Source organism: Gopherus evgoodei, chromosome 1 (genome assembly GCF_007399415.2).
Source record: "Gopherus evgoodei ecotype Sinaloan lineage chromosome 1, rGopEvg1_v1.p, whole genome shotgun sequence".
Lineage (NCBI taxonomy): Eukaryota > Metazoa > Chordata > Testudines > Testudinidae > Gopherus > Gopherus evgoodei.
Window position 1 is genome coordinate 244,360,208 of NC_044322.1, and position 14,881 is coordinate 244,375,088.

The 14,881-nt window shown below is 39.4% G+C and overlaps 1 protein-coding gene across 4 annotated transcripts in view; it reads right to left on the reverse strand.

Annotated features, from left to right (window-relative positions):
* Window positions 1–2,240: 2,240 nt before the first annotated feature.
* The window catches only part of PYROXD1 (pyridine nucleotide-disulphide oxidoreductase domain 1), a 34,354-nt gene continuing 21,713 nt past the window's right edge, over window positions 2,241–14,881 (reverse strand). For all 4 annotated transcript variants that reach the window (XM_030541616.1, XM_030541607.1, XM_030541627.1 and 1 more), the window contains 4 exons: window positions 10,723–10,835; window positions 5,851–5,973; window positions 5,445–5,582; window positions 2,241–4,460 (listed from right to left, as the gene is read on the reverse strand). In XM_030541616.1, coding sequence (XP_030397476.1) covers window positions 4,212–4,460; window positions 5,445–5,582; window positions 5,851–5,973; window positions 10,723–10,835 — 623 coding nt within the window. In that variant the 3' untranslated portion in view covers window positions 2,241–4,211. The remainder of the gene's footprint in view (window positions 4,461–5,444; window positions 5,583–5,850; window positions 5,974–10,722; window positions 10,836–14,881) is intronic.

The window sequence follows — 14,881 nt, forward strand, 5'->3', positions numbered from 1 at the left end:
GCGGTCCATGCTGGTGCTCTTTTTCTATTCTCAGGAGACTGCATTGTTACCTGTGCTGATGAGCTCTGCGTGGTCACCTGTGCTGCTGAGAGCTCCACGCTGGCCAAACAGGAAATGAAATTCAAAAGTTCACAGGGCTTTTCCTGTATACCTGGCCAGTGCAGTAGAGTTCAGATTCCTGTCCAGAGCGGTCAGTGGTACACTGTGGGATACTGCCCAGAAGCCAATAACTTCGATTTGCGGCCACACTAACCCTAAACCGATGTTAATATCGATTTTAGCGTTACTCCTCTCGTTGGGGAGGAGTACAGAAATCGATTTAAAGAGCCCTTTAAATCGATATAAAGTGCATTGTAGTGTGGACGGGTACAGTGTTAAATCGATTTAACGCTGTTAAAATCAGTTTAACTGCGTAGTGTGGACCAGGCCTCAATAATACACTCTAACAACAGATCCTGACCTTAGAACCTGAAAGCTCCTATTTACCTCTAGCAGAGATTGGACTGGAGAGGCACCCAGATACTAGACCCAAGGAACCCTAGCACTCACAGCCCTCCCCTCACCAAGCCCAATTAGGAACCACTGTTGTTCCACCTTAAATTGCAAATATCTAAGCCATTGTAGCTAGAGTATTTGCAACCTTCCCCTTTTGGACAACCTTAGTTAAATGCCCCTGCCTTTAGCCATGTGTATGAGGAGTTGTTGGGTCCCATTTGGACTAAGTGCCTAGAATTTGAAGTGCCTTCAGTGCTTGTCACAGGTGTACACATGGTGTGCTACTTGGTACCTTAGAAGTTTGGTGTACCACAGCAGGAGCAGCTCTGGTACACCAAATAGATGTGCTATTTCTTATGTCAGATATCCCAACTTCCAGCTACTTTTTAAACATAGGAACTGTTAATTAGGAAATCTTTGGCATGGAGGGCTTTAAAAAAAAGCAGCAAAAAAATGGATATTTAGCTGTTAATGAGAAATTTTGCTGCATTTTTTATAAATTTATAAAATTAACATTTAGCAAAATCTTTTGGCCAACTTTATGGAAATCATGAAAGCTAGAAATGTGTGCAGGCTCCTCAGCAAAATCTCAAATGTTAAGCTCTCTTTTATTCTATGAAAGAAAACAGCTAATATTTTACATTTGGCTAGAGTTTTCTATGAGTGAGGTCAAACACGCACAATTCTACCAGTACCGTTTGGCTAAATTTTGCAAGTTTTACTATGGGACAATTCTTGATATCACTGCATTTTTCCAGGATAAGGTTGGCAGGACTGGGCCTGATCAGGGCTGTGATTGGACTGTGCTGGTATATCAGTCCCTCTTTCATGCTACAGCACTGTTCTCCACAAGCTTCCATTTGTAAGATTCTGTGGTGTGGTTGCTGAGTACGTTTGGGTCACTTTTTCAAAGCTAACTGTTGCACTGACGTTTGTTTGTAGAACGTGAAACAGTAGCTCAGAGGTGGGACCTGCCTCATTCATTTTAATGAATGCTAATCACATGCTTAATACTCAAAATGTTTACACTTCACTGATCATTCAGTGATAAGAGGAAAAATCATATTCTAAAGATCTGCACAATCTATTGGGAACAACGGCTTTTTTAGCCATACTACATGAGGGGGTGGAAGAGAGTACCACCACTTTCCTCCCCAAACGTGAAGAGCTCTAGCAGGTCTGAACTCCCAAAGAACCAAGCTCAAGAGACCTAGCAGGTCACACAAACCACAACCCGAGGAAGCTAACCCCGTGAAGCCCAGTAGAACCGATGGGCTTGGTATAGTCAACCCCCACAAAGGGTAACTATGTTCTGAACATCTGCAGTCTCCTGTTAATGGTACTTGTGTCGGTGGAGGTTAGAATATCACTACCTTCTCCTGCCACACATACTTTTACCCCTAGTCCTCATCCTTCAAACACAGAAGTCAGTGTTTTTTGTCAGACTTCTTAAAATAGTTTTTTTTTATTTTTAAAACAATTGCTGCACAGAAACAGTAGGCAGGTAACAGATCATACCAGAATGCTGGAGCATGTTTTGGGGCATTATATGATCGCTATGAAAAAAAAAAAAAGCTACTTTTCAATGTGTGGCTTTGATCACCTTAACTATCCTTTGCTCCCTTTACTGTACCTTCATATGGGTCTATATTAACAGTCCATACCACCGAAGAAAATCTTCAAATTATTTTTTTAAAAATTAAACTCACTTTTCTCTTCTCTTGTCTTCAATGGTACACCTCCCCTCCCCCAAAAGAAATTTTTTTTATAGCTGAATTTAATAAGCGAGTGACTTCACATGCTTAGATGTAAATTTAATAGGAGCAGACGTGATGCAAGATTCCACCTGCAGCTCTGGCAAATCACCTACATAAATATGCATTTGTCAAGTTTAAAAAAAAATAAGGTACCTACAATAAAGCTATATTTAGGCACCTATACGGTTGAAAACTTGAGCGAACTAACTCTTACATGCTGTATTTATCTAACGGCTTTTCCAGTTGGTTAAAATTACATTTATCTTCTGCTGATTTGGCTGGGGCTGGGGACACAGAGGGTGGTCACACCTGATGTTTGTAGGTTAGTGCTTCATGATAAATAACCTCTTCTATGAGGAGCTTGGATTAAGTTTCATCTCTCTCATACAGTCATGCTTCCCCTCCACACCCCTTTCTCTGAACAGCAGGTGTCAGTGATGGAGCATCTGTAATAATGCTGAACTTCCTTGTTTCAGTATTTCTGGCTCTGAGCCCTAGTATAGTTTTGGGAATAAATGTAAGTCTAATTTTCCCTTTAAGACCACTTTTTCCCCCAGAGATATCCACAGATAAAATAGTTTTGTACTGCATTAAAAACTACTTGTTTTGATTCATCTTTATTGTTTCTTGTAGTAATTTGTCTGTTAAGATTAAAGCTTAAAATTTCACACAGGATTAAGCACCCCTTAAATGAAAGCTTCCCTTTCAGTGAAATTAATTCACTCCATCTTATTTATGAACAGCAATGAATACTACATAATTAGGCTAAAAGGATTTTCTAGAAGAAGTTTTCATTGAAAATGGCCATCCTGATTCAGTGATGTGCACCATGCTGTTAATTTAAAAACAAATAGTGCTTTGGAAATTAATACTTTATATTAAAATCTCATTGCTGTAGCTTGTTATTTAGGAATTGCTTTAAAGTTCTTCGCTCCTTTGAGCACTTATTTTCCAGGATTAGCAGATACTGAAAGCTAGCTGTGCTTGTGTTTGAGTTGGTTTGCACCCTTATATCACCATTTATAACATGCCACTTGTATAACTTTCAAGATACTATGTGCTAGATTGTTAAATTTATTTTAGTGGCAGAAATAAAAACAATTTTGCAGCTCAAAATTAAATATTCCATTGGCAATTGCTACAGTACAAGTTTTAGGCTTTAATTCCTCCACAACCTCTCTCTGGAAACAAAGTGCAAATAAATCTGAGGAAAAAAAACAGTCTTAGCAAAAACAAACCCACTTTAAAAGTGTCTTTCTTAAATGACCATGTCAGTTACCTGGGAAGAAGCTGCACACACATTTGGACACAAGGGGCCACGATGAACTTAATTCCCTTTGGGAATGGGCCAATGAAAATCTGTATGATGCCCAAACTGACATGATGTGCCAGTTACCAAGCGTAAGGCTCCTCCAGGAGATTCTGTTAATGCAAGTCTTCCTGCAGGTGATACTGAAAATGCAGTGACCACTACTTCTTTCTTTAAATGCCTTTGTGCTCTACCTGCCCAAAGCTGCAATCAGGCACTTCTGGGACAAGCCAGCGCAGTACTCCCACCACACTGGATTTGCTAGGTTAAGAACGACAAGGAAGGAAAAGCCAGTTGTCAAACACTATATAATTCCAATTAGGTTGAAACAGTTGAATGTTTTCAAGTACTATATTACTAAAATGTGAAAAATTCCTGTTTTAAAAAAAACCTCTCAATCTGATTTACAGTAGACGTATATACACTTTGCCCTGATATGCTGAAGAATTTTTTTTTTTGTGCTGCTCCATTTCAGCACGTATCTCCCAACTGCCTCTTAGTGCCTGGCAGTACCAGCACAGTATCTTCACTCCAGAATTGTAATTACACCTGGTTACTTGATTTCTGTAAATTCTGAGTAAATTGTTATATAAACCACAGCACGGAAAGTCCAAACTCTAAATCAAATCATGGAGAGCAATGTTTTTGTTTCAGTCAAAATAATCCTCTATGTCAACATTTGGATTTAGGAGATCTTCCCCATATGCTGAAAGATCCATTTGATTTAAAATCAAGTTTTCAAAGGTTTCTTCTAAGTCTGTTTCACCGATCAATACAGCTCCCATCATTCGTCCGTTCTGCATCACCACTTTGACATATTCTTGCCCTTTGGTACACCTCAACATTAGTTCATGGTCTAAATCCAAACCCTGAGCATTGTACTTTCCCAAAAGCACCACCTAGAGACAGGGAGAAAAAGTAAGATATTACAAGAGGAACATAATGATTCAGAATCTTCTCTTTACTGCAAATGCTGTAAACTTCAAAAGGACTGATGTTAATGGAAAATTCTACTTTCAGATGTGTGCAGACAATTCTTGCTGGCTTACAGACAGCATGATCTAGAGCAGAGACCTGGGTTCTATTCCTCACTCTGCCACCACATCACTATATCACCTTGGAACAGTCTGCTATCACCTTGTGATTTAATATCCTTCTCCGTAAGAGCAATAAATTATTTATCTTTAAAAAGCACTTTGACATTTGACCACAGTGGGAACGCACTGTATATATTTGACAGTAGGATGATTTCCCAGATGTTACAAAACGGCTTATGAACCAGATGGCATAATAAGATATATTTAATTACCTGTAGAAAACTGAATTTGCATCTCTTTTAGATCTCAGATTAAACAAGTTTGGTGATCTAAATCTCATCTCCGTGGATATTTTTACACAACATAAAGACCATCATTTTGGCATAGAGGTCATAGTGACAATTTACTTTAAAAAGTTGTCATTGGAACATAACCCCAATGCTTGAAATTAATCAAGAGTAATCGTCCACTGAGATGCAAAGCATTTAACGAACCAGCCACCATGTTGAGTTTGCAGTGAATTTAACCATAGAATGCACCATAAGGATATAGCTAGGAATGTGTGTCAAAGATGTGAGGACAAGTTCGTTGACATAAGCTGACTTGTGTTTGTAGGCCCTCTATTCAACTCTAGTGTTTAGCCTTCATGGTTAGCATAAAAGAAAAAAAAGAATGAAACATTAACAGAATATTATATACAGTACACAATCAGTGTCTTTGTCAATATTAGCCAACAAAGAAATCATTTGTTTGAGTGGCATGATGGTTGGTTTGATCAAATCAACAGATGCCAATACCAATTAATCAGTGCTTTTAAACTAACTGTGTAAGAATTAGTTTACTTACCTTATAATTGAAAAATTTTGTAACATGAGCAAAGAGTTCAAAACTGAAGTCCATGTCAATAGATTCCCCTAAAAAATCTGCTACCATGCACTTTGCTGCATACCATCCCATCTGTCTAGCCTGGGTCCAAAGCCTCATCTAAAAAAATACAAGGTTAATAGACATGCTATGTGTAATGAACATATCAGTTCATATATCATATATATACTTAGTAGCCTCACCCATCTAGAGTTGAGGAGTGACTTGGTCTTCAGAAACAAACTATAGGTGCAATGATATCAGGTAGAATCATCACACTCTATTGAGATATACTGCATGAATAAACCTTGTTTATGTACATATATTAGATGTATAAAAATACTGTGCTATTTAGCCTTTGGATTAGAATGCATATAAATTTAATCACCTGCTGCCACACTGGACTAGGTTCCCACGATGCAGTGCAGATATCCCCTGCTGCATAGATATCTGCTACTGAAGAGTGCATATGTTTATCCACTTTCAGACCGCCATCTTCACCTAGTGCAAACTAAATATTTGTATGGATCAGTGCTGAAGAAAAAACAGCCTAGGAAAAGCCATTTAATTGGAACGCCCCAAGAGCTTTAAATTCATCCTGGTTAAGTGCCAATCTCATTTACACAGTATTTGTCTTAAAGCTGTCCATCATGCTACATGTCTCTGCCATATTCAGCAACTCCATTCAACCAAAACATGCGCAATTTTAAAATCACATTTACATCTCTTATCCAACAGGGCAGTTCTCTGGCTACCACTGGGCAATGCAGGCTAAGGTATTAGTAGGGCTGTCAAGCAATTAAAAAGATTAAACATGCTGTTAAACAATAGAATATCATTTTAAATATTTTTGAATGTTTACTACATTTTCAAATATATTTTATTAATTTCAATTACAACACAAAATACAAAGTGTACAGTGCTCACTTCATATTTATTTTTTATTTCAAATATTTGCACTGTAAAAAATAAATATATTTTTCAATTCACCTCATATAAGTACTGTAGTGCAATCTCTTTATCATGAAAGTTGAACTTACAGATGCAGAATTATGTAAAAAAAACTGCATTAAAAAAAAAAAACAATGTAAAACTTTAGAGCCTACAAGTCCACTCAGTCCTACACTTCTTGGTCTGCCAATTACTCAGACAAACAAGGTTGGTTACAATTTGAAGGAGATAATGCTGCCTGCTCCTTGTTTACAATGTCACCTGAAAGTGAGAACAGGCGTTCACATTTCACTGTTGTAGCTGACGTAGCAAGATATTTACGTACCAGATGTGCTAAAGATTCATATGTCCCTTCATGCTTCAAACACCATTTCCAGAGGACATGCTTCCATGGATTCTGCCTGATAATGATCCAAAGCAGTGCGGACTGAGGCATGTTCATTTTCCTCATCTGAGTCAGATGTCACCAGCAGAAGGCTGATTTTCTTTTTTGGTGGTTTGGGTTCTCTAGTTTCCACATCCAAGTGTTGCTCTTTTAAGAGGGAAGCAGAGCGAGCTGCTCTCGACCTTCCGCTAATTCCCTGGACCACTGTGGGACTGCGGGGTCCTCAAAAGCGCCCGCCCACAGCTCCTGCCCCCCAGACTCTGGCGGGGGGAAGCCCCTGACCGCCCCCAAGACTCTCCGCCCCTTATCAAATCCCTCGGCCCCGGCCTGGTCTGGCACCCTTAATACTCTGCTCAGAGCAGCATGTCCAGACCTTTACCGTGCTATAGGTGAACCCGCGCTACATCGGGATAGAGGTGTATATGCAGAATGCAGGTAAAACAGAGCAGGAGACATACAATTTTCCCCCCTCAAGGATTACAGTCACAAATTTAATTGATGCATTGTTTTTTTAACAAGCATCATCAGCATGGAATCAAGCAGCAGTATCTCCCCTCAATGTAAACAAACTTGTTTTTCTTAGGCCATGTCTACATCTAAAATTTTGCAGCGCTGGTAGTTACAGCTGTATTAGTACAGCTGTATAGGGCCAGCGCTGCAGAGTGGCCACACTTACAGCAACCAGCGCTGCAAGTGGTGTTAGATGTGGCCACACTGCAGCGCTGTTGGGCGGCTTCAAGGGGGGGTTCGGGGAACGGGAGAGCAAACCGGGAAAGGAGACCAGCTTCGCCGCGGTTTGCTCTCGCGTTCCCCGAACCCCTCTGCAAACCGCAGGGAAGGAGACCTGCTTGCTCGGGGTTCCGGGAACGAGAGAGCAAACCGGGAAAGGAGACCCGCTTCGCCGCGGTTTGCTCTCGCGTTCCCGAACCCCCTGCAAACCGCAGGGAAGGAGACCTGCTTGCTCGGGGAACGGGAGAGCAAACCGCGGCGAAGCTGGTCTCCTTTCCCGGTTTGCTCTCGCGTTCCCGGAGCCACCCAGCAAACCGCAGGGAAGGAGACCTGCTTGCTCGGGGCTCCGGGAACTAGAGAGCAAACCGGGAAAGGAGACCCGCTTTGCCGCGGTTTGCTCTCGCGTTCCCGGAGCCACCCAGCAAACCGCAGGGAAGGAGACCTGCTTGCTCGGGGAACGGGAGAGCAAACCGCGGCGAAGCTGGTCTCCTTTCCCGGTTTGCTCTCGCGTTCCCGAACCCCCCTGCAAACCGCAGGGAAGGAGACCTGCTTGCTCGGGGTTCCGGGAACGCGAGAGCAAGCTGGGGAAGGAGACCAGCTTGATTACCAGAGGCTTCCTCCTTCCACGGAGGTCAAGAAAAGCGCTGGTAAGTGTTTACATTGGATTACCAGCGCTGGATCACCAGCGCTGGATCCTCTACACCCGAGACAAAACGGGAGTACGGCCAGCGCTGCAAACAGGGAGTTGCAGCGCTGGTGATGCCCTGCAGATGTGTACACCTTCAAAGTTGCAGCGCTGTAACTCCCTCACCAGCGCTGCAACTTTCTGATGTAGACAAGCCCTTAGTGATTGGCAGAATAAGTAGGACTGACTGGACTTGTAGGTGCTAAAGTTTTACATTGTTTTGTTTCTGAATGCAGTTACGTAACGAAAAAAATCTGCATTTGTAAGTTATGCTTTCAGGATAAAGAGATTGTACTTCAGTACTTGTATAATGTGAATTGAAAGATACTATTTCTTTTACCATTTTTACAGTGCATATATCTGTAATAAAAAAATAATATAAAGTGAGTACTGTGCACTTTGTATTCTGTGTTGTAACTGAAATCAATATTGAAAATGTAGAAAAACATCCAAAAACATTTAATAAATGTTAATTGGCATTCTATTGTTATACATGCAATTAATTTTTAAATCACGATTATTTTGAGTTAATCACGTGAACTAACTGTGATTAATTGACAGCCCAAGTTATTAGCCAAATCTGTGACCTTTATCCATGCTTCTAGTATGACTACTTATAACTGTCAGGAGAAGAAACCATCACCACAAAGCAGCTTGTATAATTAAAACTGTCTTGTTAAAACGGAAAACTCATTTATTTTAATTGAAGAAAATAGGTTCCCGGAGGCATGCTACACTAAAGCAGCTTTTCTAACTATCTATGTATGTCCTCGTTAAACAGCTTTGGCTGAGCTAATAAAACACTTATCCATATTATATTCAAGAACTAAATTTAATTTCTCAATACCACTCAGTGTTATCATTCAAACATAAAAAGACATTCAAAATGGCAAAAATAAATTAGTTAAAAAATGCAGTGTGCTTTCTTCTTTTAGAGGCTGCTTAATCTTTTCCTACCCTGTACTTTAAATCAGCCTTCATTCCTGAATACAGCAATACTATTCTGCTGCAATCTCGTTTATTTACAGTAGCATCCCATTTGGAAATAATGGACTAAATTAATCCCTTCTGTAAATCTACCAACTAAATTAATTTAATCTGGCCCAATATCAAAAAGTGATGCTATTAGCTATGGCAGCTCCCTTTTTTACAGCTTCACCAAAATCAAACATGTTCAGCATGCTGCTTCCCACCTTTTCACACATCCTACAAAGAAGTGCTATCACACCACCCACCCTCAAAACTACTTCCGTGGTTCCCCATTCATTTCAGAATCCAGTTCAAATTGGTGACCATAGTTTTTAAAAGCCTTTTGTAGTCTTGTTCCAGCCTTCCTCATGCTCTTCTCTTTCTACTTCCCTGCCACCTCCTTTTGCTTGATCAGCAGCAGACATCTTGCCGCTTTTCCCAAAATCACCCAATGGCAGTTTCTCACAGAGAAAGGCTCTATATTATTTAGGAATTTATACCTATAGGTCAAAATCAACACCTCAAATTCAATCCAAAACAGGCAATCAGTACAGACCACAGATTTAATATGCTCTGTTTGAATATCTGTTTAATAAGCGGCTGGGCATATTCAATGTTAACTTAATTTTCCTAGTGGTTTTAAATTGTAGTCCCACAGAGAGCACATTAATATGTGCTGTTCATATTCACATAAAGACTAGTGGAACACAGTTTGAAATTGAGATCAGTGCTGTGTTTTACAAGTGATCTGCACATATTTTTCTTTTAAAGTGAGCTAACTCCAAAATCCAGATGTAGCATTGGTAAGGACAGTCATTGGTACTTCTACGATTCTAAACTTATTTTAACTTAAGATCACCTGAAGTGGAAGTCAGTCAGATTACACTCCCTTGTAACACATCAACATACATTAATTCCTTGGTGTTACAGAAAGCACAGAACCCCAAGGGAGCATAAAATGTTGTTTTTAGTACATGGTGAAGCTTTGCAAGGATTTTTTTTGTTTGTTTTTTTATTTATTGATATCCCATAGGGATGTAACAAAGTAGAATGAGTGACTTCACAAGCGAGTCAACATGTAACAGTCATTCACAATTTACATTTCAAACCTCAACACTGAACACTAAGTAAGAAACAAAGATGTTTTTGTAACATCAGCTGTATGTTTTGCTTAGTGACCTAAACTACGAAAAAACACCACTCTTAACATAGATATAAGTATGGGAAGCAGCATGATTTCATGGTGTCAACATGTAACTGTGAGCTAGGAATTCTCAGATTTTAATTCCAGCTTTGATATTGATTTGGTCCAATTGTAAGAGCCTATAACTCTACAGAAATTCATTTTTTAATATGTTAGGAATTTCTAGAGTACTCAATTTCATAGCTTTTACCTCATTTTAAATTTGTTTACAACATGCAAAATCCTTACCTTTCAACATTTTATCTTAGGAAATGTAACATAAAATAGCTACCAAAGTATATTTTCTTTTGTTTTAAAAAGAAGAAAGTCAGTACTTATATTTAATAATGACCCTTACATTATTACCATCAAGAAATGGCTTAACATTTGGCACAACTCCAGTTGCACTGACAATGAAATCACAGCCATATATCTTCCCATTGGTTAATTCCATATATACAGGCCACAGCTCTGAAAAAGTGAAAAATTTAACCTGAGAACACAACCAATGCACATTATTATTTTAATAAGATATGAAATACACAAGGAATAAGTTACTTGTGAACAACCTACCTCATTATTCGAGGCAAAAATAATTCTCACAATTTGCCCACCACTTTTCTTATTTTAATCACAGGCTTAGGAATCTAGACACCAAAGATCAAATCCTCATTCTGATATTAACTCCCTTTTGGATTTGCTCTGCCTCAGCTTCCCCATTTGTAAAATAGGAATACTACTACTACTCACCACTGCTCCCACCTCACTGGGGTATTCTGTGGATTATACCATGTTTGTAAAATACTATGAAGATATAAAGTCTTATATGAATGCTAAGTATTATTAAATCTATACATGTAATACCCAGAAAATGCTCTACTGAATTAATGCACTAACATTTTAAGATTATTACATTTTAAGAGACCAACAGGCATAGAGGAGCACATGGTTCAGACAGAGCCATCCCTTAGGGAGGATTTATTAAAGGGAATACTCTATATCTTAGTAAAAAGGAGAGGATAGAAGTTGATAAAGTACAGGTAGGAACTGAACAGAAACAGTCAAATGGAAAAGAATCCCATTTAAATACATCATATGAAGGCAGACAACTAAATACTGAAAAATGTTATAAGTGCTTGTATACAAATACTAGAGGTCTAAATACTAAGATGGGTGAACTTAGGTGCCTCATATTAAATAAGGATATTGATATAAAAGGCATCACAAAAACTTGGAAGAACAATGGTAATTCCAGGGTACAAAATATATAGGAACGACAGAGTAGATCGTGCTGGTGCATGAAGGGCACTAAATGTGAAAGAAAGCATAGAGTCAAATATAGTAAAAATCTTAAATGAAACAAAATGTATCATAGAATCTCTATGGATAGAAATTCCATGCTTGAATAATAAGAGTTTGGCACTAGGAATATACTACTGACCACCTGACCGGTATGGTGACGGTCACTGTGAAATGCTCAGGAAGATTAGAGGGGCTACGAGAAAAGAAAACCCAACAACAATGGAGGATTTCAACTCTCCCCAGGTTGACTGGGAACATGTCACCTCAGGACAGTGTACAGAGATAACATTTTTAGACACCATTAATGACTGCTTCTTGGAGCAGCTAGTCCTGAAATCCCCAAGGGGAGAGGCAGTACTTGACTCTGTCCTAAGTGGAGCACAGGATCTGGTCCAAACAGTGAATATAGCTGAACCACTTGATGTTAACAATCATCATGTAATTAAATTTCATATCCTTCTAGAGAAGAAAATACCAAAGAAATCCACCATGATAGCATTTAACTTCACAAAGGGGAACTACCCAAAACCAAGGAAGTTAATTTAATGGAAATTAGAAGGAACAGTCACAAGAGTGAAAGACCTGCAAGCTCCATTGAAACGATTAAAAAATACCTAACAAAGGCTCAGAATAAACATATATCCCAAATTTAAAAAAAAAACAACAAACAGTAAGGGGAAAAAATGCTACAATGGCTAAACAACAGAGTAAAAGAGATAGTTAGAGGCAAAAAGGCATCCTTTATAAATGGAAGTCAAATCCTACTGAGCAGTGGTTCCCAAATTTGTTCCTCTGCTTGTGCAAGGAAAGCCCCTGGTGGGCTGGGCAAGTTTGTGTACCTGCCGCATCTGCAGGTTTGGCCGATCGCAGCTCCCAGTGGCCATGACTCGCTGCTCCGGGCCAATGGGAACCGCTGGAAGTGGAGGCTCAGTCCATGCCACTTCCAGTAGCTCCCATTGGCCCGGAGCAGCGACTCCCGGCCACTGAGAGCCACGATCGGCTGAACCTGCAGATGCAGCAGGTACACAAACTGGCCTGGCCCGCCAGGGGCTTTCCCTGCACAAGCAGAGGAACAAGTTTGGGAACCACTGCTACTGAGGAAAATAGAAAGGAGCATAAACTCTGACATGTCAAGTGCACAAGTATAATTAGGCCCCAAAAAAGAATTTGAAGAGCAACATGCAAAGGACACAAAAATTAACAGAAATTTTTTTAAGTATATAAAAAAATCAGTGGGCTCACTAGACAATCAAGGAAAACAAGGCTATTGCGGAGAAACTAAATTAATTCTTTGTATTGGTCTTCACTGCAGAGGATATGAAGGAGAGTCCCACATCTGAGCCATTCTTTTTAGGTGACAAATCTGAGGAACTGTCCCAAATTGAGGTTTCAACAGAGGACATTTTGGAACAGATTGATAAATTAAAAAGTAAAAGTCAGGACTAGAGGAACTCAAACATGAAATTCCTGAACTACTGTCACCTATCTCTTAAATCAGCCTCTGTACCAGATAAGTGAAGGATAGTTAATGGAATGCCAGACAAATTGTTTGAACCTATAGCAATGAACAGAATTATCAGACACATAGATTGACATGATATGTTGGGGGAGAGTCAATATGGCTAAAGAAAAATCATACCTCATCAATCTATTAGAATTCTTTGAGGGTGTCAAGAAACATGGACATGGGTGATCTGGCTGATAGCTTTTGACCAAATCTGACACCAAAGACTGTTAAGCAAACTAAGCATTCATGGGATAAAAGAGAAGGTGCGCTCGTGTATCAGTAACTGGTTGAAAGATAGGAAACAAAGGAAGAAATTATCAGTTTTCATATTGGAAAGTGGTAAATAGCAAAGTCCCAAAAGGATCTGTATTGAAACCTGTGCTGTTCAACATAATCATAAATGATATAGAAAATGGGGTAAACAATGTGGTAGCAAAGTTTGCTGATGATACAAAATTACTAAAGATAATTAAGTCCAAAGCTGACTATGAAGAGTTACAAAGCAATCTCATAAAACTGGGGGACTGGGCAACAAAATGGCAGATGAAAGTCAATGTCGGTAGGTGCAAAGTAATGCACACTGGAAAACACAGTCCCAATTATATATACGAAATGATGGGATCTAAATTAGCAGTTAACACTCAAGAAAGAAATCTTGGAGGCATCATCTGAAAACATCCGCTCTATGTGCCCCAACAGTCAAAAAAGTTAACAGAATGTTAAGAACCATTAGGAAAGGGGTAGATAGTAAGGCAGCAAATATCATAATGCAACTATATAAATCTATGGTACGCCCACATACTGAATACTGCATACAGTTCTGGTCACCCCATCTCAAAAAAGATATATTACAATTAGAAAAGGTACAGAGAAGGGCAACAAAAATGATTAAAAGTATGAAACAGCTTCCACATAAAGATATATTAAAAAGACTGGGACTGTTCAGCTCAGAAAAGAGAAGACTAAGGGGGGATGAGAAGTCTATGAAATCATGAATAGTGTGGAGAGAGTGAAAAAGGAAGTGTTATTTACCCCTTTGCACAAGAAACAGGGGTCTCCCAATGAAATTAATAGGCAGCAGTTTTAAAAGAAATGTAAGGAAGTACTTCTTCACACATCAGACACCCTCAATCTGTGGTACTCGTTGCCAGGGGATGTTGTGAAGGCCAAAAGTATAGTTGGATTTAAAAAGAATTAGATAAATTCAAGGAGCATAGATCTATCAATAGCTATTAGCCAAAATGGTCAGGGAGGCAACCCCATGCTCTGGGTGTCCCTAAACCGCTGATTGCCAGAAGCTGGGACTGGATGTCAGGATGGATCATTCACTAACTGCTCTGTTCTGTTCTGTTCATTCCCTCTGAAGCATCTAACCACTGTCAGAAGACATGATGCTGGGCTAGATGGACCATTGGTTTGGTTTAGTATGAGCATTCTTACATTCTTATAAAATTCTAATAGGAATCATCTATACAGGATCAAAAGTTAAAGCTGGAACCAGAAGGTGGTCTTAGTCAATTCTCCTACCATCACAGGACTACCCCTTAACATATTCTCTCAGGCATTCAAATAAGGATAATGAAAGAACTGTATCTGCAAAAAGAACAGGAGTACTTGTGGCACCTTAGAGACTAAAATTTATTTGAGCATAAACTTTCGTGGGCTACAGCCCACTTCATTGGATGCAGGTAGTGGAAAATATAGTAGG